The following is a 21,974-nucleotide window of genomic DNA, read 5'->3' as shown; positions in this document are numbered from 1 at the left end:
AATGCACCGGATCGTGTGTACCAACTATGTTGATAATTAAACAATGCGTAATTATAATCGATTGTACTAAATCCTAACGTAAGACTTGAACTGTGGGCATCGAGAACTATTTGGCTGCAGAGAGCTATTGAGTTTATTCTGGAGGCATGAATACTTTGAAAGCTTTTCTCGTTACTGACCCCCGATTAACTTGTTTGTGGTTGAGGAGAGTAATTAACAACGGAGCCGTCACGGTAACACGAACTAAGCTTTCCGATTCTCTGACTAACATTTTCCGAATACGATGGATCTTGTAACATATGTTTCTCTCCGAAGAACGTTGCTTTTACTAACGAAGCGTTACAGGCGAAGAAAATGAAACGTTTAAGCGGCAAACTGGAGAATCTGGACACTCCATTGTCCAGACACGTTTCCATCAGACGAAGGACACCTTCTCAGAGATGGCAATCGGCGCGACGAAAGGCTCGCGTAAGGATCTCGTCCTGCATGAGCCGAGTTTTTTGTAGTCAAGCTTCGATCTTTGAGTTTTCTTGTAGATAAACCGTATACATTGGAATGACAGTCATCGATACATACGTCGGTATATACATACATTTCGACTGTAAATTACGCCATCTAATTTTAAGTTTTGAACACTTTTTATTTCGTTGTTGACTTTCTCCGATAAAGGATAACAATTATTTGATCGATGTTCGACGCCTCGAGTGCGTAGAATTTGTGATAAATTCAAATCAATCCGCGGAGAAAGTACAAGTTTAACATTAAGATATTTTGTTGATATTACCACAACTGACCTCAACCCTCTTGTCACCCTTCAGATAATTTTCGATTTTTTGATTTGCTGTCGCCTTCCAGATTTGCAGTTGTTCTTTAACGCTGAGCAAATTCCTTTTCCGTTTGGATGCCGCTATGTTTAGTTTGCCATTGTTTTAGAAGCCGATCGTTAATTCGTCGTTCCCACCTGCCGACGAGCGCACACCCGTACGTATAATAATTAAGTTTGCACGTTTGATTATCACAGCAATCATGTCTGTTAACACATATCACAGCGACCACCTTTACTAACATCTCGCAACTGATTTCGTACGATTCGAAACAGACGTTGTTTAATTTTTTTCTTTTTTTTTCTTCTTTTTAAACCGTCGATCTTCACATTAGCTTTACATTTATCTGCGTTAAATTTACATCTATTTTTGGTATCTGTTCTTTGAAAATCATCGCTGTAGCTAACGGTGGGGGTAAATTATTTCACTTCACGTAGCTTGCACGTGCGTATGTCCGACAACAAACGATTTTGCTTAACGACACACGTTTAGCGGGACACCAAAGTAGGTTGTAAAAACTAGCGTAACAATCGGTAGAAATATTTAAGGTACTTTTACGACACGCAAAGAACAGTGTTTTCAATTTGAATAGTTGATGAGGTTTGGATCCGGGCGAACGGGGCTTCTTCAGGACTCCACCGGAAGCATCATCGTTCAGGACGGTCATCAAGACGACAGTATTCAAATGCAAAGCCTCAACGAAGGTAAAACTGTTAATAAAGAGAAATAAATAGAATTCAACGACTGACACCAGTGTCTCTTAGGTGCTCCGGACGAACAATCAGGAATCATCGAACACATCATCATGGCCGTGTACTCGATCTTCCAATTGATAATCAATTCGTCTTATCTCGCTACGAACATTATAATGATGGTAAACAGAAGAAATCGTACGATGTAAACATCGTTTTCTGAACATTGCGTCTACGGTTCGTTTCGTTTTTACAGACGTGGAGCATAATGTATCATAGCTGGACAACTTTCGCGCTGTTATTGTGGGCCTTGGTTCTCTGGATGGTGCCCAACAAACGCGCTTCTATGATGAAGTGTTCGCCTTTCATCGTGCTTTACGCCACCCTTCTTCTTCTCGGCCAGTACGTTTACAGCATGGACCTAACCGACGAGGAACTACCGACGGAAATAAACGGAGTCAAAATGTCGGAGATCGGTTTCAGTAAACCCGACCTGCTCAGTCGCTGGCATTTAATAGTCAAAGTAACCTTCGTCTTCGTTGCTATTTCTAGTCTACCAAAGGGTTGTTCGTAAAATTTTTACAAATAATTTTTAGTGTCTATTTATATCGATGTTCTGGATAACTATGCGTCAATACACTGCCGAGAGGACTCTGCAAAGGCGTTCCTCGGCGTTGAGAGACATGGTGGCTCCGCTACACGTGTCCGTTTCGACAGCCACCACGGCCATGAACCACGAGGCGCCAGAAATTAAGAGCAAGTTCATGAAAGACGTCGGTATACTCCTGAAGAAGCTGCTGACTAAGTTTTGGATCGCCGTTGTGGCTATTATGCTCTTCATTTGCGGGATCACTGGCGAACGTATGACGGTCTTCAGGATCGTTTATATGTCCCTTTTCCTCGTTCTGGTCATCACGTTCCAGGTACCTTCGTTTAGCGTGACGTTGTACAACGGCAATCGATATTTACGATATTTTCCAGGTATCGTGGACGGTTTGGAGAAAAATGATGTACCCGTTCTGGCTCACGGTGATCGGATATTCGGTAATCATGTTGATCCTCGTGTATACTTATCAGTTCGATAATTTCCCGGAGTATTGGAATTATCTACATATCGACGAAGATTTGCAAATGGACATCGGTTTAGAGAAATACGCTACCAAAGATCTTTTCGTCAGATTGCTCACACCTACTTTCTTCGTCATCATCACCGTTCTTCAAATTCATTATTTTCATAACGATTTCTTGGAAGTGACGAACATCGAGAGACTCGGGTTAGTAAAGCTGACGATTCAACTTTACGGAATCGAACGATCGAGAGTAACTGTTGTTTAAACAATCGTAGAAACGAGGAGAGTTCTTTCATGCAGGCGAGCCTTGGTCATTCTCCAACTTTGATCGTACCTCCGGCCACGCCAGGAGAAGTTTTCCTCGTCGAAGAGGATCACGGGAATATGTACACGTTGAGACAATTGAAACGTACGTGAAATTAATGTTCGAACAAGCACGAATGCTGATTTGCGTGGTGATTTTTCAGAAATGTCGAAGCTGGAGCGAATCGAGCTGTTCCGAAAATCGATGAAGCATCTGTTGAATTTTTACAACTACGCCTGGCTGTTTCTGGAGATCCACATGCAAAAGATTATTTTTACCTCCGTGATGCTTCTCTGCGTCAACGACGTGAGTCGAAATCCGTTTAAATAATCGATCTCTACGTTGATTGTGTTTTCCACACGATCGATATTTTCCAGGTGTGCGCCATTAATTTCGTGTTCGTCCTGATAGTCGTAATAATGATCAATGCTAGGCGAAACATTCAAGTGTGCACCGTTAACGTGATCGCCGCGATAATCGCTATACTGATGGTCGCGAAGATGCTGTACCAGATCCAATACATCGATCATAATAACTGGAACGTTAATTGCACAGTGAGTGTTTGTAATCCTAATCGACAAACGACTGTTTAAAAAGTTTGTATCCTCTTATTCGCAGAGGCATATCGATGATCGTCCATTCGCAAGCAACAATACGGTGTACAATATAGCCGAATGGTTCGGTATGAGAAAAGCAGAGTCAGGTCAACTAGCGGTGCTGTTGAAAGGTTACATAGGAATCATTATAGTGACCACGCTCAGAAAAGTGATCAGAGTACGACAATGTTTCCATCGACAAGAGAAGGGCGAACCTTTGGATACTCCGCAAGTTATGTTCCCATCGATCACCAGAGCAGACGCCGACAAAGGCCTTCCACAGTGTCTGAAATTCCTCTTCAACTATGGATTTTACAAGTTTGGGGTCGAACTGTGCCTGATAGGAATCGTGGCGCTCATCGGCACTCGACTCGATTTTTACTCGGTCCTCTACGGCATTTGGCTTTTACTCTTCTTTTCGCTGAAAAGGAGGACGATTTGCAAGATTTGGCCGTTTTTCAAGATCTTCGCTATCATCCTGTTGCCCATTCAGTATTCTCTGGTCGTGGCGTTACCCTCTTGGCTTTGCATAGGTTACTAAATGTTTGCCAAAAATGAAATTCGAAACCGTGTTTATTGGATGAAATAAGTCGATCGTGTGTTTATTTTCAGACTATCCGTGGAGCAATTCTGAAATACTTAGAAGGCTGCAAGAGTGGATGTACTTCCCCGACCCTGATTTTCCGCCCAATCCCAGAAAATTGATGTGTAAGATCAACGATTATACGTTTAACGTTGTTTAAATCGATGTACGTCCAACTGTGTTCGAATCGTTTACAGGTGATTTTATTCTGCTCATGATGATCGTGAGGCAAAGTCTGTTCTTCCGTGTCGAGCAACGGTGCGCCGCGTCCGGCAAAGAGTTTCCGGCCGGACACAATTACTCGGTGTATCAAAACATGGAGAAAGCAAATTTCGTGAATCCCGTGAACGATTACGTGTCGCACATTCACTCCTGGCTAGACATTTTGAAACGCGGTGCATTGATGAGTCTTATGTGGATCACGTTATCGATTATGTTTCTGGCTGGAACCAAGAGGACCAATCTTTTCTCGTTAGGTTATTTGATCGGTGCCTTCGTATTTCTCTGGCAGGGCAGCGATTTTTACTTGAGACCGGTCAGGACGATCTTAAAATGGTGGAACTTGTTGATCGGCTATAACGTGATCGTCATTTTCTCGAAAGCTTTACTGCAGGGCGTAGGTTGCGTGTTGATCAAACAGGTAATCAGTTTATTCGTTGAAATCAAATAGGATAATAAACATTGATGTGTTGGGATTTTAGTTGGAAGTTTCAGCTTGCCCGGTGATTCAACTGTTCGGTATAACCTGCCTAAGAAAATTCCAAAGTTCAGCGAGCGACATTGTATCCGGTAAGGTAGACTGTGAGGTACCTCGAGAGGACATAGGCATGGTCTGGGACGGGCTATGCTTTTGCTTCTTGCTGCTGCAAAAACGACTGTTCAAGAGTTACTACTTCTTCCACATCGTGGATGAAACCAAAGCCATGAGAGTGTTGGCGTCTCGTGGCGCCGAACTGCTCGAGGAACTGCACCAGAAACGCATTCAGATTCAAGATAACGTCGAAAGGAACGTGTTACAAAAACTGAAATTCAAGATGGACAAGATCAAGGCCAGTCAGAGGAAGATACAAGGGCCTAGTTACCGAGAACCACAGACCCACGCAGTCGGTAAGGCCCATTTTGATATCACCAATCCGTATTTAGACTGTGGGACGATACCGTAATCTGAACAACTTTAAATTAATTTTTTTAAATTCATCAAATTCTCTATAATATACTCCCCGAGTAATGAGCAGCAGAAAGTATCCCGACTCTTAATGTAGGTACACCGATTGACTCGATCGACTCGAAAAATACAATTTCCAAGACTTCGTAATATTTGATTCCCTTAGCATCAACGTAGAGGTACATAATTTCCAAAAAGTCTAATAAATTGTTTGTAACTTAACCCTTAAGTGGATTATTGTGGCCTTCCACAAGTTTAAACTAATAACTGTTTAATATATATAAATGTAATTATTTGAAAATTTATGTAATCCTCCGTTAGTTCATTATTTTTTAAATGCTTTAAAGGAAAGTAAAATAATTCAGTTGAGATTGAGAGCCCACTTAAGGGTTAAATGTCCAATTTACTTGCCAGCTTCTAAGTCTACGTATCCGCGAGTAATCAACGGCAGAAAGTAACCCAACTCTTGATATAGATTACTCCAACTCTGACCAACTCCGAGGAACAGAATTTCTACACGATCTAACAAATTCTCCGAAACATGTTCAATTTAGTTACTAGCAACGATTAACAAAAAGTAGCTTAATATCCAATTTACTTAGCATTCCACCAGTCCTTCGATAATCAGGAACAAGAAGTAGCCTAATCCCCGACATAGGTAGATCGACCGATCAATGTAATATCCAAGACTCCGTCTAATCTTTAAGTCCACGTATTATCCAGTAATTAGCAACGAGATGTAGTCCAACTCCAGACGTAGGTAGACCGAGCAGACAATTCACGCCTTAACGTCGAATCTCTATATTTAATGCACCCGAAAAAGAAGGAGATGCGCCTCTGGCGAGGTCTTCAAGCGTGAGCTCGTGTGTGTCCCCGAATCACACGCCTCCCCAGGGTTATCAGACACCGATCGACGAGGACGAGGACGAGCCGCCCCCGCTGACGCCACGTGCCGCGTCCCACTTGCAGGCACCCACCCCCAACTCCGCGATCATGACAGTGAGCCTCGAAGGCTATCTAGAGCCGACTCGCATTTCTTTCGGTTCTCCGCCGAGTAGCGAGCTGAATCCACGGGGACCATCGCCGGACGAAACGTTTCCGGTCTTCTCGCCGCCCCCGTACGGGCGACAACCACCGGATCGATCGTTGGCCTCATCGATGAAACATCGACGTCAATCCAGTTACATCGGTCCGCATTGGATGACCGGGCTACCGACACCACGGCAGTCAATCATCTCGACCACCTCTCGTTCCCCGCTGTCTCATCACACATGTAACGACACACCCGGGATCCAGATCGTCGTCGTCGATCTGCTACGATGTCCTGTACATACGCTTCCGCGACTGCACCTCTAGATCATCCGCGACGCACCCCGTATCTTATCTCCTTTCGTTTCTTCAACGAATTCTAGCGACTCTGTATAGAAGTCTTTCGTCGATCTCTAATTTTTTTTTTTCAAGGGTATCTTTCCGTCGTACGCTTTCGTCCAGTTTTAATCGTTCTCTGTTCGATGTTGTACTCTACTTGGAAATTAGCTGTACATAATATCGTATCGCTAGAGACACGTAGAAGTTTATTTGATTAGAGCTTCCTCGTCGTTCTATTGACGGAATCGACTGTGTTTTTTTTAGGAACAGACGATAGTCCGCCTTCTTTTTTAGTAGATCGTTCCATCCTGTCGAATCTGCTGACCACGGACTCGGGGATTCCACCATGACCGTTTTAAATGTAATATAGATGTATATTATTGTAAGATATATTTATTCTGTACGCGCCGACGATTCTCTAAACGTTTTCAGTTTTTCTATCTCTACTTTTGTGTTTTTCTTTTTGTTAGATACTCTCTATCCAGGGGCACGGCCGTTGTACAGAGTTCGCGCGCCAAAGACCAACAGAGAGGGTAAATGAATATTTATTTTCTTTTTTTCCACAGCTTTTCCGGGCTTTATCCTACTAACTGACGTGTCCGCATCCTGTACTAAACATCCTTGTGCTTTTACAATATTTTAAGATGTACGTGCGTGCGTGCGTGTGCGTGTTATCGTTTGTACAATTATACTAACAATTTCTATGAACTTTAATAGATGTACGTTTTCTTACATTTAGCGCAAAACTTTTGGATTCGAGCAATGTTTTTCTACAAATGTTATTATTCTGTTTAACGAATTGTCGTGCATGGCTTGGGCACAATAGCGTAAGTGGACGTTTTAAATTTTTCCGTGTACTTAGAACAAACCGTTATCTTTTTTTTTTGATCAGCCATTAGATCGGGCGATTATTACATGTTCGACGATCTGGACGACGACGACGTCACCGATTTGATACCCGACACCGAGTCCGAGAAAGAGGATCATCGACGAATTCGCGAGCAGGAACAACGCGGCAAAAGAATGACAATATCCGAGGTATGTTTTCTCCTGTACCGCAAGGTTACTATAAAAAGTGTTAATACGTGTTCGCTGAATTGTGTTACGATAGGTTTATCTGATTTTAAGTAAACGATAGCTAATCCCAATCGGAGCACTTGATCCACTGAGCAATCGTATAAGATCTCTCGAGAGCAAGTATTACGCGCACGTTCGATTCCGAATCAGTCAGTTTTGTTTAAGTTTACATGAAATTATAACTTGTTTCGTTTAACTCTGTTAACGTTGTACGGACATTGTTCGAGTACGGTTAACACGGTTAACTCGATCGAAACTCCGTTACAATTTAATTCACGCATCAGATGGATCATCAGCCAAGATCATGGCCAAAGATTTACTCCTCCATGTATGCGACGACGACAAACGATAATTTTATCCCCGTGTTGCGCATAAGTTCTGCCATTCTTGCATCAATCTAATCCCCCCCGACCCAAACCTCCCCATGTTCTCTATTTTCAACTCTTGGCCAAACGTGGGAGTCGTCAGGCAGACAACGTATACGAGAAGGCAACACGTTGCCCCGGATAGAAATTGACTTTAAAAGTCTGGTACTTGCAGTTGATGAACACGCTGATTAAGACAGACATTGAGATCGCGACGCACGTTGCCATGTACGGAGGGACGGAAAAGGACGCGCTGAGACTTCGACGTCGGAGCGTGCCGTTGACGCGGAAGAAATCGTCTATGTCCTATCTCAGTGCACGTTCCGAGACCGACACCGCGATGGCCACCGACGTGAGATCCCCTTAAAAGGCTGCATGTCACTGCTACAGACTCTCTATCTTACCTGTCCACCATTTTTCTCCTTCGTCATTCACCTTTAAACGCTGTCATCCTCCACTTCGAACGTCGTCCACTTTTACTTCTTCATTTATATAAATTCATCTTCGTTTCTGTATTTTGTGTATCGTATCATCGCTCCTAATTATTATCGATATATCCTTCCAGGCGTAGTTCATTCACATCTTTTTAACAATCTTAATTAGCTTTCGTTGTACATCTCCCTTATGTCGTGTTTTATTTTTTGAATTTTTTGTTTGTATCGTTGGTTGATCGGGACGATGTTTTTTATTTTTTGTATTTCTTTTTTTTGTTTTTCTTCCGTTGGTTCGGATATACGCGAATCATCGCATATTACACGTACACCAATGTGTCTAAAACAGTTAATCGCTGGCTACATAAGACTCACTCAAGTGTAATACATTTAACACAATAATGATTACACGAAACAGAGCCACACAGCAGATCGCGTAACCGGCGATCTAATGAATTTTTTGTACAAATATACCCGCTAGTTATTGCAGCGCTTGCATACGACCATGACTATTCTTTTTCTTTTTGCAACTTTCAGCTTTGTAAAAATGGAAGTGGCGGCCAATTTCTTCCGTCATTTTGTTTATAAATAAATGTTATTTCTCTTCAATGTGTAGTCGCAGTTGACAGCAAGGCTCCTCGTCGTTGGTGTATATAATTCGCTCGATATTTCGCTTAATTTGTTTTTCATTACGTTTACAGCAATTTTAGCACCGTAATCTTTCACTCGCTTACTGTAACAGTAATCATCGATATCGAGAAGTTATCGAACGTATACGCAGAATTTGAAGCCGCCATCAATGATCATTAACTCTCTTACATGAATAACGTTATGCTTGTTACACGAATTGATGGCGCGATTCTCTTCAAGTTCCACGTACTCGAAAATCACCTCGAAAAAAAGGGGGATCGATTGAATCGATGATGTGTCCTTTGCATCAGGGCGGCGATAAGACTAGCCTCACGTCAGCGGACATTGAAACTGAAGAGAAAGATCCGTCGACGGCGGATCCTACTAAAACACCAGAACCATCCGGCGACGAGCAAGGAGAAGACAAAGCGACCGAGAAGGAGGATAAAGAGCCCGAGGAGCAGAACGTGTCGGTCACCACGTATTTCAAATTCCTCTTAGTGATGATCAACAGTACCCTGACGTCGATGACGAAGTATCTGAACAGGTTCTCCCGGGATTACAGATACATACGCAAGGTTTTGGCGAAAGAGAAGAAATTGCTGAAGGTACACGACCGAACGAGACGAAATTACGGTCAATCGATATTGTAAATTTTATTTCTTTCATTGTTTGACCTGCAGGCAAAATCAGACTTTCGAATGGGAATGCGATTGGGGATCAATCAGATGTGGCAACCGATACCGTTGATGAAAAAGAGGTGAGACTTCGAACAATAACCGTCCGTGGCTCTTTTTAGCTTCGTCGATTATCTGTCCGTAGACGCTTAGCTGTATAAAGTATCAGGGTTAGTATTATCATGGAGGAAATTAATCGTGTCCCGAATAACTCAAACGATACGGCCGCAGATTGTAAATCCCTTTAATTGTATTCCACGTCTCGACACGTAGCTTTAGTAGTGGTGTGTTTGACCCGAGTAGTCCCATCCCTGACAGAAACGTTCGAGGCTCTCGCGAGAAGAAATAGTTTGTATTAAACCCCGCCATTTAGGCCAGAGATCATACTAGTAGAAGCTAGAGTAGTAAATGTGCTCGCTCTGACAGATCGGATACTAACGGATACACCGAGGAATCCTACGATGCTGGCCAGGGCACCAGCCAATCGGTACCACAGGTGGAAAGGTAAGATTTGGTAGAGAATGCTTAATTTCTGTTTTGGGTGGGTTTCCATAATCCTTTTCGCTGACCTAATTCCCTACAGAATTATTTTCCTAATACTTTCCTATGATATACGTAGTACACGTTTCATGTGAATGTAATTGTTGTAGAAACAACCTCTTTTAACCGACAGAAATCCAATGGCGACGCGGTTCGAACAATCGATCAAACGAGAAGAGAGCCCGAAACCAAACGATCCTTCGTAAGTTTCCATCCTTTCCTTTTCCAACTCCGTGTCTCCTTACGTCACACCTTAGAGTTGTAATTTAAAATAAACGTAGAAAGAGTGGGGGTGTTGTTTTTGCTAGGAAAGGAAGCTCGCTGACGGTACCACACATACGAATTCTGGCGCCGAGTTTGGAGCGAGGATTGGACATGTCCTCCTCCAGGTATCAAAAATGTTTCGTAAAGTTCCACGCGACGGCATAAACGTACACTTTGCACGCAATTTCTTGCACGCAGCATGCCAATTGTAAACGATTACTTTTGCTCGTTTCTCCTTTTTACGTTCAGTCACGAAAGAATCGTTCCGTTGTTTTTTCGATTAAAGTAATTCTCGTTCGCTTGTAACGAAACTTTACACTTTTAGTTCGTTTCGCAGATACGACTACGTGGTCCTCGGCTGAGCTTTCGGTGTGCTTTAGATATCAACGTGTCGCAAAAGATAAAAAAAAAATATCATCTCTTCTGCGAAACCATGTCGAAACATCTCGTCGAATCGTTCGCGTCGATTAATATAAATTATTGCTCACGCAGCACGCTGTTCTCCGATATCTCTCCGGTCCAACACGACGACGAACGCGCCGAATTATCCGAGGTCGACCAACCACCGATCATCCAGTTACTAGCGTCCATTTGGTTCGGCGTCTTGGCGCATTCGAATCTGCTCTGTTACTTCATGGTATTCCTCCATCAAATTAAAAATGCATCTGTTCTGTCCACGCCTTTGCCCCTCATGGTGTTTTGCTGGGGTTCGCTGACTATACCGCGACCCTCGAAGACGTTTTGGGTGACTTTGATCGCTTATACCGAGGTGAGACGCCGATTGTCCCTGACCAACCGATCGGTTGTTACAAGAGACTGATTAAAACGACTTCTTTCAAACTTCTTCAGGCGATCGTTATAGTAAAATGCATTTTCCAATTGGAACTATTGCCCTGGAATCGGGACGCTGCGCCAAATAATCCTCTTTTCACGCCCAGAATAATGGGCGTCGAACGCAAACCTAACTACGCTCTGTGGGATCTGTTAGTCCTTCTTATGGTGTTTTTCCATAGGTAAGTTTCGATACAGATTTTACAATACTACGTGCATTGAACGCGAACGTAACGAAAATTGTATTTCTAGATTTATGCTCAAGTCTTTAGGACAGTGGACCACGCCATCCCTCAAGCCAAGGAAAATTATTCCTTCGAATTTGACTATTGTGCGGTCCAAACCTCCGCCTCCGGATAAAGGCCAAGGAGAGTCTGCACCCAGACAACACGAAACAGAGTTCGTTTATAATCAAAAGAAATTAGTTTTACCTATACTCTGTTCAGAAGTATCTGTAAACAATATCGCGATGTTCTTTTTAGAGATGGTGTTCAAGTAATAACGCCTAAAGGAAGATCTCTAAATATTCATCTGACTGGCGACGGCGAGACAGCGCAAATAGTCGATGAACACGAAAAACTCGTTGCAATTCAGGGCGAGGAATTGAACCCTCAGACAGAAAAATTCCATAAAGCTATGGATATGACGTAAGTAGACGATTGTACGTGTACTATACATTTTTTCGAATTTCTACGATGATGCGATTTACTTTTTAGCGTGAACAAGTACGTCCAACCGATGAAGAACTTCTTTGTCCAAATTGTAAATCCCATCGGTAAAGAGAGAACGAACGTGTACGCGTACATGTTCCTTTGCGATTTCTTCAATTTCTTGCTCCTTATTTTTGGATTCTCCGCGTTCGGGGTAAGCGGTCTTCACTTTTCGCAAATAACTTGGGACGTTCCGGGATGCTGATTTCCACGAATTTTTAGACGCAACAAGGCGATGGCGGCGTCACGGCTTATTTGCAAGAAAATCGAGTCCCAATGCCGTTTCTGTTGATGCTGTTGCTGCAATTCGCGTTGATAGTCATCGACAGGGCCTTGTTCTTGAGAAAATCAATCCTGGGTAAATTAGTGTTTCAATACTGTCTCATATTCGGCGTTCACGTTTGGATGTTCTTCATCTTGCCTAGCGTAACCGAAAGGTAATAACATCACGTCGCATAGAAGGTCACAGACTGGAGTTTCGGTAATAAAATAACTAAAAACCGTCAATAATCCTAGGCAATTCAACGAGAGGCTTCCGCCACAAATTTGGTACATGATGAAATGTTTCTATCTCTTACTGGCAGCCTATCAGTTGCGACAAGGCTATCCGACACGCATACTTGGTAACTTCCTGTGCAAGGAGTACAGCATCGTCAACTACGTCTTGTTTAAAGGGTCAGAATATTTTTTATCCAACGAACTTTCTTTACAATTTAATTTTGCACAACAATTCAACGTTCGTCGTTCGACAGATTCATGTTGGTTCCTTTCCTTTTCGAGCTAAGAGCCGTAATGGACTGGATCTGGACCGATACTTCCATGACAATAATGGACTGGTTTAAAATGGAAGATATTTTCGCCAGCATCTATCAGATTAAGGTACATTGTACGATTTCATTCGTATGAGTGTGCATCGGAATCGCTGACAAATTAAACTTTCAGTGTATGAGAGGAGTGGAGGCAGATTTCCCTCAACCAAGAGGCGTGAAGAAGAAACAAATGAGCAAATACTTGGTAGGCGGTGGTGCTCTCTTCCTGATGATCGGACTAATATGGTTCCCTCTGCTCTTATTCGCACTGGGCAGCACAGTTGGCGTCTCGAACTTACCCTACGACGTTTCGATGAAAATACGAATCGGTCCGTACGAACCGATCTATTCCATGTCTGCCCAAAGCAGCTCTATCATCGAGTACACCGAAGCCGAATACAACAGATTTACGAATTTGTACGCGAAAGACAGGTCTGCGGTTACGTTCCTCGAAAATTATGTACACTCTGACGTCGCGGCCGTAAGATTAAGCGGATTCTCCAGAAAGTTGTGGAGCATATCTCCGCCAGACTTGCAAAGGTACGGTCAAAGAAACGCTCGGTAACGACGAAAGTATTTCTTTAACGTAATTTTACATGATAATTTATTTCTACCTTTGCGTATCGCCTTGCCACAGACTGAAAACAGAATTAGAAGATAATAGTACCACCGTCATCGTTCACGTGGAGTGGACAGTGTCTCGAAAGACGGACGCAAAGGACGCCAGTGGAATAACGACGAAATTGCGGGACATACAGTTACCACCATACGTGGATGGAGAGTTTAATCCTGTGAGGAGGACATTGGCTGAGATGTTATCGACCGACGAATCGACTCCTAATAACGGTACCATTACGCTAGAAAATGCTTTTCCGAAGTTTCTGAAAGTGACTGGTCGCACCACCGACGTCGTTCCACAGTTAATGCGTCTGCGTAAGTTTGGTTCACGAGCGATGTGGTTTACAACAATCACGATTTAACACAGATTTACTTTATACGATCCAATTCCAGGAATGAGGACCGAAGAAGAAGAACCGGTAGAAGACGATAATTATCTTTACAGGAGTATCAATCTGCACTTGTCTACAGACGCTGCCTGCTGTGCCCGCCAGAAATGGTGGATCGTTAGGGAAGTTTGCGACGATGACTTGTTCAATCAACGTTTGAAGAACGTGCCCTTGAATAATTGCAAATACATCATGATGTTCTTGTTCAATGATAAAACATTCCCTGAGGGATTGAGCTTCATTAGCGGTTTTGGGTATGTCCGATGGAATTGCCAGGCTTTATGAAACATCGATAAAATAAAATTCACTAACTCGGGAATATTTCAATAGAATCTTAGGGTTGTACACTACCGCGGTGATAGTTATAAGCCAAATGATGAGGAAGGTAGTCAGTGACATGGCACCAAAGATTATGTTTGATGACCTACCCTACGTGGATAGAATCCTTCGACTGTGTTTGGACATATATTTGGTCCGCGAAAGCGGGGAACTGTGTCTCGAAGAAGACTTGTTTGCTAAATTAATATTCCTCTACAGATCGCCGGAGACATTGATCAGGTCTTGCGTTTAATCATGCTTTTTCCCTTACAGGTTTGGAAAAATGCTAACGTTTATAATCTTATTTAGATGGACAAGACCACCTGAGGAGGGCGAACGAACTGATAACGAAGACCAAGACGACGCAGAGGACGAAGCTGAAGATGATGATGAAGCAGAAAGGAGAGAGTCTCGAGAAATTTCTCGCCATGAATAAAATGTCGGAAAAATTAAGAGCTGTGAATGAACGACACTAACAGCAATACTGTGCAATTTTGAAGATTGCAAAACTGATGGAAAGACTTTGTTTTGCGATGTCTCGCATTTAAACGAGCTGTTCTTATACGACGGCCAATCTATTTTGAGTGAAAGACTTTATAAAAAAAATGTTGTGGCAGTTATGAAAATAATTCGTTATGTAAAGGAAGAAAATTTTATGACAATAGTTTGCGCACTTGCCAGTAGTAACGTAAATGATGGCTTGCAAACTTTTAGAAACTCAGGAATTTATTAACACCGTGTTTGTTGCTAGGGAAATGATTAGAGAGATTGTTCCTATCTTCAAAGATGTATACTATAAAAGAAGAGATGTATATATACAATAATTGATAAGTGGGCAAGTAACATGATAAACGGAAGATGAAGGAAAAAAGAAGAAAGGCTCTAAATCAAAGTACGGAACGGTAAGGTTGCAATTGTCACAATAATAATTTAATAATAAAAGAAACAAAAAACGGCTTGAAAATTTTAAACAGATACAGGAATACTTTTTGGCAGATTTGTTTCACGATTGTGCTGTAAAGTTTTACTGATTTTTATTTTAACATTTATTGATAAGGAAGTTGCTTATACACTATTTATTATAACTTATGAGAAACATTGTGATCATAACATGTCAGTGACACAGTTAAAGAATTTTGAAATAAGTGCTTTATACATATATGTAAACATCTACAAGTATGTATCGTACTATACTAGCGATAAAGCTTTATTTTTACTTATAATTTATTAGAATTCATGCTTTAAAACTAAAACATGTATGCATTTATAATATAATGCATTTAAGATTGCATCTATTTAAATAAGAATGTAAATGATAAACTCTAACGGATTAACGGTAAATCTCCGAAACTGCCGTCAGCACGATCTTTTGTTCCCTTTTATACGTTTTCTAATCATGATTCATCCTATAGCTACCAATCATGTATAGTCTGGCCATTTTGCCAAGTCTCGCGCGAGTTTTATATGTCAATCATGTTTAACAGATCATATTTAATGTCATGAAAAAATCATTATTTGTAAATATATATTTTGTGATGTCAGAACATTGTATCTTGTCGCCTTGATATGTCTTTTAAGAATACCAATAAATATAAATTGTTCTAAATGAATATTATTGAATGACTTTGGGATGGATTTATGCGTGATTTTTTGCTTTCATTTCCGAAAATATGTACAAGACAGTAATAAACATGTAAAAAGTTTTATTAAACATTTCCTTACAGAAGATGATTTTTAAATTCTTTCAATTAAATTTAGTAAGTTTAACAAACTCAAATCAATATGAAATTGAATCTAGTTCCGTACAAACATTAAAATATTTTAATACTTTCTAAAAAATACAACATAGTAATTTTTCAAATTCTTTTTAGACTTAAAAATACTAGTAAAAAAATATAGCTTTTTAATTAATTTTAGTATACTTATTATCACTTAATACATAACAGTTTGAATAATGTAGTGCAATTAAAACATACGTGAATAGAAGAATGGAATAGAAGAATGGATGCTCCTTTGCTGATAAATTCTATGTTTTTAAGGCAGTAGGCAGGACAGTACATCGGTATTTGTTGCTATTATTTTAATAATTCCTTGCATTTCAACTTTAATGTGTATATTCTTGCTTTAAAAATTCTAACTTTCTTTGCAAGTCTTCATTTCGTTTTTGTAAAATAACAATTTCTTCTTTTAATCTGTCATTCTGTTCTATCAAATTTTTTATTCTATTTGAATCTTTACTAGGATGTATCTCATTAATTATTTCATCTGTTTGATTTAATAGATGCTTAATGAGGTTTGCTTGAGAATTAATATGTAATTCTTGCATTACTCTCAAAATGTTTGAACATTCTTGTTTTGTACATATGCTCACAATGTCCTTAATAGCATTAAGTAAAGCAACAGGATCATTTTCTTTAGAATCCAATTTCTTAACAGAGCCATTACTTTTTCCTCTGTCTTTACAAATCTCCATTTGAGAAGTGCTCTCTTTCACACAATCAGTGGGTCTACTGTTTTCTTTAACACTTGGTGACTGATTGTCTACCTTAGAACTTCCAGAACGACGAATTCTATCTTTTGCAACAACTTTACTTTCAGAAATTTTTGTTTTTGTCTCTCGAATCTTTGCCTTAGTATTATTGGTAATTGTAAGCTCTTTGTCACTAGTTTTTACTTTATTCTCAATTGGCTTTAGTTTACTTTCACTAGGTATTTCTGTCTTTTCAAACACCTTTACTTTTGTTTGTTGATTCCTTGTATCTTGTTCTAATAACTTTTTCATATCATTAACATTTAATTCCTTGGTACCTGACTGTTTTTCAGTCAGTTTATATTGTTCAGTTCTATGCTGTAAAACCTTACCACTATGTGGAACCAAATTTTGTACTGGAATAGATGTAACAGTTCTTGTTGTTATATGCCCATCCAATGCATAAGAATTAACATTTTTAACATCTTTAGATACTAGTTCCAGATCTTCTAAAAAAGAGTCATCCATTTCTGTCACTTTTAATAAACTCTCTAGTATATTATTTCAATTAAATACAATTTTGTATGTTTATTAGGATATAATTGTTCTAGGAACTTTTTATATAAAAGTTGATTGTTTGAACAATACACGAAGCATATCAAAGTGTTTTTGAAATACTTTGACCACAATATCCAAGTGAGATTACTTTAACACTCTAATTAATGGATTTGACATAAGAATCCAATAATTTCAATTGTTAACACCACACAATTTAAAGAAATACAAAAATCTACTTTCTATAGCACAGTCGCTAACGATATTCCGCGTTAACCTTCGGTTAAATTACCGGACATGGATTCAGTGTGTACATGTCAATTCAAATTAACTTGTGTTAGTATAGTCAGCTGACATGGATTCGTTATTGATAGTCAGCGCCACCTGCTAAAATACTACTATAGTTTCAATTATTTTGGGAATCGTTCTTTCTTTAGTTACAGATTTAAAAAATCTCTTATAAACACTAAATCAAAAAGTATAAAATTTTCTCTAGCTTTAAATCTTAAACTTAAGTGTAAGCTTTTATTCAAGTGGAATAATTAAATAGTTTCTTTAATAAACATTAATTCAAATCTGTAGCCGTTGCATTGGTAACATTGATATATCAGTACAAAATTCGATTTCCGTCGAGTCATGATAACGGAGTCAAGATCAACCGGATCAACCTCAATTAGTCGCAGTTGTGTGATTGTTTTCTGAAGAATCGTTTCCGTCACGAACAGTGACGGTTGACAACGTGAAGCACAATGAAAAAAGTTGTTCCTGTTCTACTGACTTTCTCTCTGATTTTACTGACGATTGAAGATGCGAGAGGATTTACAAACATTTATCCTAAACTGAAAAGTTATCCTCTTCCCGATGATGATGATGCTGGAAAGCCGCTTTTCTTAACGCCGTTAATCGAAGATAATAAAATAGACGAAGCACGTGAAAAAGCTATTGTACAACATAAAGAAATGGACGATGTCAGCAGTTACGCAGGTTATTTAACTGTCAGTAAAGAATACAATTCAAACATGTTCTTTTGGTTTTTTCCTGCTGTGGTAAGTGACTAAATATTTTGTTTCTATCTTTCAATAACAATCTCTTGGAACTTTCACTGTTTCTGATTTCAATTATACATGATGTAGTTTTATTTAAAAATTACTGATCAGTATATCAGACTTTATTTCAAATAGCATAATCCAAAAACTGCACCTGTAATATTATGGCTACAAGGTGGTCCTGGAGCTACATCTATGTTTGGTTTATTTATGGAGAATGGTCCATTTATAGTAACTGCAAACAAAACCCTTCAAATGCGTAAATATTCTTGGAATCAGGCTCATAATTTACTGTATATAGATAATCCTGTTGGTACTGGGTTTAGCTTCACTGATAACGAAAAAGGGTATGCCACTAACGAAACACAAGTGGGAAGGGATGTTCATACTCTGTTAGTGCAGTTCTTTAAGTTATTTCCACAACTTCAAGATAATGACTTCTATGTCACTGGTGAATCTTATGCTGGAAAATATGTACCAGCTGTATCTCATGCAATTAAAGACTATAATATTAAGGCAAAGACAAAAATAAATTTAAAGGGTTTAGCAATTGGAAATGGGTTAACTGATCCAGAGAATCAGTTACTTTATGGGGATTATTTGTATCAATTAGGATTAATTGATATGAATGGAAGAAATTTGTTTCATAAACTCGAAGATCAAGGTCGAGACTTAATAAAACAAAAAAAATATGAAGAAGCATTTGAAATATTTGACACACTTCTGAATGGCGATTTAAATGGTCATTCGTCTTTATTTAAAAATTTAACTGGTTTTGATTATTACTTTAATTATTTGCACATCCAAGATACAAATGATTCTAATTATATGTCAGAATGGATTCAGAGTCCAGATGTAAGAAAGGCTATACATGTTGGCAATTGTACATTTCATGTTGAAGATAGTACAGTAGAGAAATATTTGAAAGGAGATATTATGCAGTCTCTAGCAATTCTCATATCAGATCTTACTCAGCATTACAAAGTTCTACTTTACAATGGCCAACTTGATATTATTGTTGCATATCCTCTGACAGAAAATTATTTACGTACCTTAAAATGGTCTGGTGCTGAAAAATATAAAACAGCTCAGAGGAAATTATGGTGGGTAGGGAAAGAGTTAGCAGGTTACACTAAAACTGTTGATAATTTAACAGAAGTCCTGGTAAGAAATGCTGGACACATGGTTCCTTCCGATCAGCCCAAGTGGGCTCTTGATCTCATTACACGTTTTACACATGGTAAAAGTTTCTAAATTACTTTGTTATTCATTTTGCTGGAGACATGTGATATTCCTTCTATTATGGCTATGTTTGTATTTAAATAGTTATAAGAAAATTTAATTTTAAGGTGAAACTGATATATACTCTCTATAGAAATGAACATACTATACTTAATTTTGTATAAGTAGTAGTAAATATTTATTGATAATAAAAGTGTATATAAGTATCTTATTATTGAACAATGTCATACAAATAATTCGTTCCTACTTATATTTATAATATATGAAAAAATGCATATGCACATACACGCGCGTGCACGCATACACATACGAGGTATTTATTTACTTTAGGTACTTTGACTTCCTATTTCCTTAGAACAGCATCAGGAATATATTTTTCAATGATAAATATTAAAATACGTAAAAATCACATATGTGTATAAAAAAAAATTTGATTTAAACAATTGTCATAACCATAACAGGTTTTGTGTCGTTTTTTGTTGGGTTTTCTTCCATGTCACAATTAAAAATAAATAACTAACAATAATTTATATTAATCCAAATATGGCAGTAAAAAATCATCTACTATAGATATATTTTTATGCCACTGAATATGGGGAATATTTGGTACTGTAATTAGAGTGAGTCTACCAGTTTTATCTAATGTCTTTAACCCAATTAAATCGTCCATATAAATAGGTCTATCGTGCATATCTATCACAGTTTCGTTAGCGTCATAATATCCAAAGTGACTACTTTGCCATGGAGTAATAACACCATCTTCAGGGCCTCCAATAAGCACCATTTGCTTTAATTTAGTAAGTCCTTCTTTGAATACTTCCGTCGTGGAATTTTCTTCATTGTTTACGAGTGGTAAAAATTTACTATACTTGTAATATAATTTCTAAAAGAAAGACAAATATAGCCTATTACGAAAACTAATTTCGTCATTCGGACGATGGACGGTCGGGCAATTACGTAGACAACGGTGCCGGAACCGTATTTTCCCGTACGGTTCTTTTCATTATCACAATTCATAATATAAATAATAGCAATCGTTGATAGAAATCAAAAATAAAATAAATACAGATAAATAATAATTTTTCGGCACATCCCGCGTATATAACATTTGTGTTTTCGTTATGTATGTGTATATGTCATTTGTAAATATAAATATTATATTTCATTCTATACATGTTATTCTCAGAAAATAAGAAATGCCGTTTCTTTTTTCGGCTTGTTGTGACTACTTGTTTTATTATTTTTCGCGTCTAGAGTGGGTTCGAACGGACTTTGATATTATCCGAGTGTTAAAAATTATACTGACCTGATGGTGAGGGTCATTCCAGTAATTTCCGACGCTCGTGTGTTGACCAATTTTCGAGTAAAATAGTTCGTAAGCACTTTCACATGTTAAATTTGGGAAAAATAAATGCAAAAATCGAGCTTCAAAGGAAAAAAAATATTTAAAATAACAGCCTTCTTTGTTTTCTTTCAAAGATGGTACTACCATTACATACTTCCATACTGCCCTGCTTGTGGTGAACTCAAAGAGATAAAATTCTTGACATTATGGTTAGGAAACCTTTGTAATATGGCCCTAGCTAGTAAACCACCTTGACTATAGCCTACTAAATTTATTCCTTCGGGAAATACAGCACCTATAGATATAACATCCGTGCCTATCTCTTCCACTTGTCGCCACATTGGCTCTAGGCTACTCCATCCTGCATATCTGGGGATATTATAAATCTCGGTTCCAGGATGCATCTAAAATCGATTTTTACTTTATGCCCACCGAAAAATAAGTATACATATCGAATAGCTATAGTTATGTTTATCCATTAAATTTACGTAGATACAACATTTTGAATCTCCTTTGTTTTCATGTGAATTGCTTACCTCCTGTATCCTGTTGCTAATAAGTTCCATGCTACTGCTTCCAGTAAGTACACCATGGATAACAACCACAGCACGATAACTTTTAACGGTATTAAATGTCGTTGAAAACAAGAGAATGAAATTAAGAAATATATAATTTAATGTAGCCATTGCAACTCATAGGACTGTCAACAGTGTGAACCATTCAATAATATCTTATCATGTCAGACTAAGATCCCATTCTCATTGAAACGATGAGATTCTCATGTGGCAGCAAAGTAGTTTTTGATTGGAACAGACAATGTCGTGATATGGCGGTAGTCAATGTCTGTTAGATGTTTTGTTGAAAGGGCGGCTTTAAGATCAATTTTTAGTGTAGTATACTCGAGCGTCACCTGTAGTGATTTTGAAAAGGCATTTTTTCCTCTGTTGGACACAAAGAAATTTTGTTTATCGGCACTTCTTGTTTGCTTCTGACACTGATAAGGTATAGAGTACATTTCAACCACAGACGAGATATACCATAGTATGTGTGTAAAT

At 39.0% G+C, this 21,974-nt stretch overlaps 4 protein-coding genes across 13 annotated transcripts in view; 2 read left to right on the top strand and 2 right to left on the bottom strand.

Moving 5' to 3' along the window:
- Piezo (piezo type mechanosensitive ion channel component) overlaps positions 1-15,839 on the top strand; it is a 28,271-nt gene extending 12,432 nt beyond the window's left edge. Inside the window, exons 6-39 of one of the 9 annotated variants that reach the window (XM_076778555.1) lie at positions 937-981; positions 1,417-1,528; positions 1,589-1,698; positions 1,773-2,039; positions 2,113-2,439; positions 2,498-2,790; positions 2,862-2,995; positions 3,054-3,196; positions 3,268-3,444; positions 3,509-4,019; positions 4,099-4,194; positions 4,267-4,709; positions 4,771-5,176; positions 7,073-7,135; positions 7,495-7,640; positions 8,220-8,396; positions 9,417-9,713; positions 9,789-9,865; positions 10,209-10,286; positions 10,456-10,524; positions 10,631-10,711; positions 11,079-11,355; positions 11,436-11,599; positions 11,670-11,816; positions 11,900-12,064; positions 12,134-12,281; positions 12,350-12,564; positions 12,644-12,802; positions 12,880-13,006; positions 13,070-13,476; positions 13,574-13,869; positions 13,948-14,197; positions 14,274-14,501; positions 14,571-15,839. In XM_076778555.1, coding sequence (XP_076634670.1) covers positions 937-981; positions 1,417-1,528; positions 1,589-1,698; positions 1,773-2,039; positions 2,113-2,439; positions 2,498-2,790; positions 2,862-2,995; positions 3,054-3,196; positions 3,268-3,444; positions 3,509-4,019; positions 4,099-4,194; positions 4,267-4,709; positions 4,771-5,176; positions 7,073-7,135; positions 7,495-7,640; positions 8,220-8,396; positions 9,417-9,713; positions 9,789-9,865; positions 10,209-10,286; positions 10,456-10,524; positions 10,631-10,711; positions 11,079-11,355; positions 11,436-11,599; positions 11,670-11,816; positions 11,900-12,064; positions 12,134-12,281; positions 12,350-12,564; positions 12,644-12,802; positions 12,880-13,006; positions 13,070-13,476; positions 13,574-13,869; positions 13,948-14,197; positions 14,274-14,501; positions 14,571-14,697 — 6,762 coding nt within the window. In that variant the 3' untranslated portion in view covers positions 14,698-15,839. Of the gene's footprint in view, positions 1-345; positions 469-933; positions 982-1,416; positions 1,529-1,588; positions 1,699-1,772; positions 2,040-2,112; positions 2,440-2,497; positions 2,791-2,861; positions 2,996-3,053; positions 3,197-3,267; positions 3,445-3,508; positions 4,020-4,098; positions 4,195-4,266; positions 4,710-4,770; positions 5,177-7,072; positions 7,136-7,494; positions 7,641-8,219; positions 8,397-9,416; positions 9,714-9,788; positions 9,866-10,208; positions 10,287-10,455; positions 10,525-10,630; positions 10,712-11,078; positions 11,356-11,435; positions 11,600-11,669; positions 11,817-11,899; positions 12,065-12,133; positions 12,282-12,349; positions 12,565-12,643; positions 12,803-12,879; positions 13,007-13,069; positions 13,477-13,573; positions 13,870-13,947; positions 14,198-14,273; positions 14,502-14,570 lie in introns of all 9 variants that reach the window. The other 8 variants (XM_076778554.1, XM_076778551.1, XM_076778556.1 and 5 more) reach the window with 8 other exon arrangements.
- Positions 15,840-16,076: 237 nt separating this feature from the next.
- Positions 16,077-17,588, bottom strand: LOC143348400 (uncharacterized). The gene has a single exon (XM_076778561.1). It carries the CDS (start codon positions 17,257-17,259, stop codon positions 16,366-16,368), a length of 894 nt encoding a protein of 297 aa, XP_076634676.1. The 5' UTR covers positions 17,260-17,588; the 3' UTR covers positions 16,077-16,365.
- A 181-nt stretch (positions 17,589-17,769) lies between these two features.
- LOC143348399 (venom serine carboxypeptidase) lies at positions 17,770-19,780 on the top strand. Its single transcript, XM_076778560.1, has 2 exons — positions 17,770-18,332; positions 18,468-19,780. The coding sequence occupies exons 1-2, from the start codon at positions 18,036-18,038 to the stop codon at positions 19,584-19,586; spliced, it is 1,416 nt and encodes a 471-aa protein (XP_076634675.1). The 5' UTR covers positions 17,770-18,035; the 3' UTR covers positions 19,587-19,780.
- A 240-nt stretch (positions 19,781-20,020) lies between these two features.
- On the bottom strand, positions 20,021-21,646 carry Ppt2 (palmitoyl-protein thioesterase 2). Of its 2 annotated transcripts, none has more exons than XM_076778563.1 (4): positions 21,456-21,646; positions 21,074-21,323; positions 20,881-20,999; positions 20,021-20,457 (listed from the first exon to the last, which is right to left on the bottom strand). In XM_076778563.1, the coding sequence occupies exons 1-4, from the start codon at positions 21,603-21,605 to the stop codon at positions 20,107-20,109; spliced, it is 870 nt and encodes a 289-aa protein (XP_076634678.1). In that variant the 5' UTR covers positions 21,606-21,646; the 3' UTR covers positions 20,021-20,106. The 2 variants fall into 2 exon arrangements, with proteins under 2 accessions (XP_076634678.1, XP_076634679.1); XM_076778564.1 differs by having other exon boundaries at positions 21,074-21,288.
- Positions 21,647-21,974: the final 328 nt, after the last annotated feature.

Source organism: Colletes latitarsis, chromosome 11 (assembly GCF_051014445.1).
Source record: "Colletes latitarsis isolate SP2378_abdomen chromosome 11, iyColLati1, whole genome shotgun sequence".
NCBI classification, from domain to species: Eukaryota; Metazoa; Arthropoda; class Insecta; order Hymenoptera; family Colletidae; genus Colletes; species Colletes latitarsis.
Note: the sequence above shows the minus strand (reverse complement) of the source record. Positions and strands in the feature narration are given on the sequence as shown.

Bases quoted from the DNA above. Each gene is read 5' to 3' on its own strand.
- LOC143348400 (XM_076778561.1), bottom strand. From the start codon at position 17,259: ATGGATGACTCTTTTTTAGAAGATCTGGAACTAGTATCTAAAGATGTT.
- LOC143348399 (XM_076778560.1), top strand. From the start codon at position 18,036: ATGAAAAAAGTTGTTCCTGTTCTACTGACTTTCTCTCTGATTTTACTG. The intron at 18,333-18,467 runs GTAAGTGACTAA...TATTTCAAATAG, and splicing joins TTTGGTTTTTTCCTGCTGTG to CATAATCCAAAAACTGCACC.
- Ppt2 (XM_076778563.1), bottom strand. From the start codon at position 21,605: ATGGCTACATTAAATTATATATTTCTTAATTTCATTCTCTTGTTTTCA. The intron at 21,324-21,455 runs GTAAGCAATTCA...AATCGATTTTAG, and splicing joins TTAGCAACAGGATACAGGAG to ATGCATCCTGGAACCGAGAT. The intron at 21,000-21,073 runs GTATGTAATGGT...TTTCCTTTGAAG, and splicing joins ACAAGCAGGGCAGTATGGAA to CTCGATTTTTGCATTTATTT.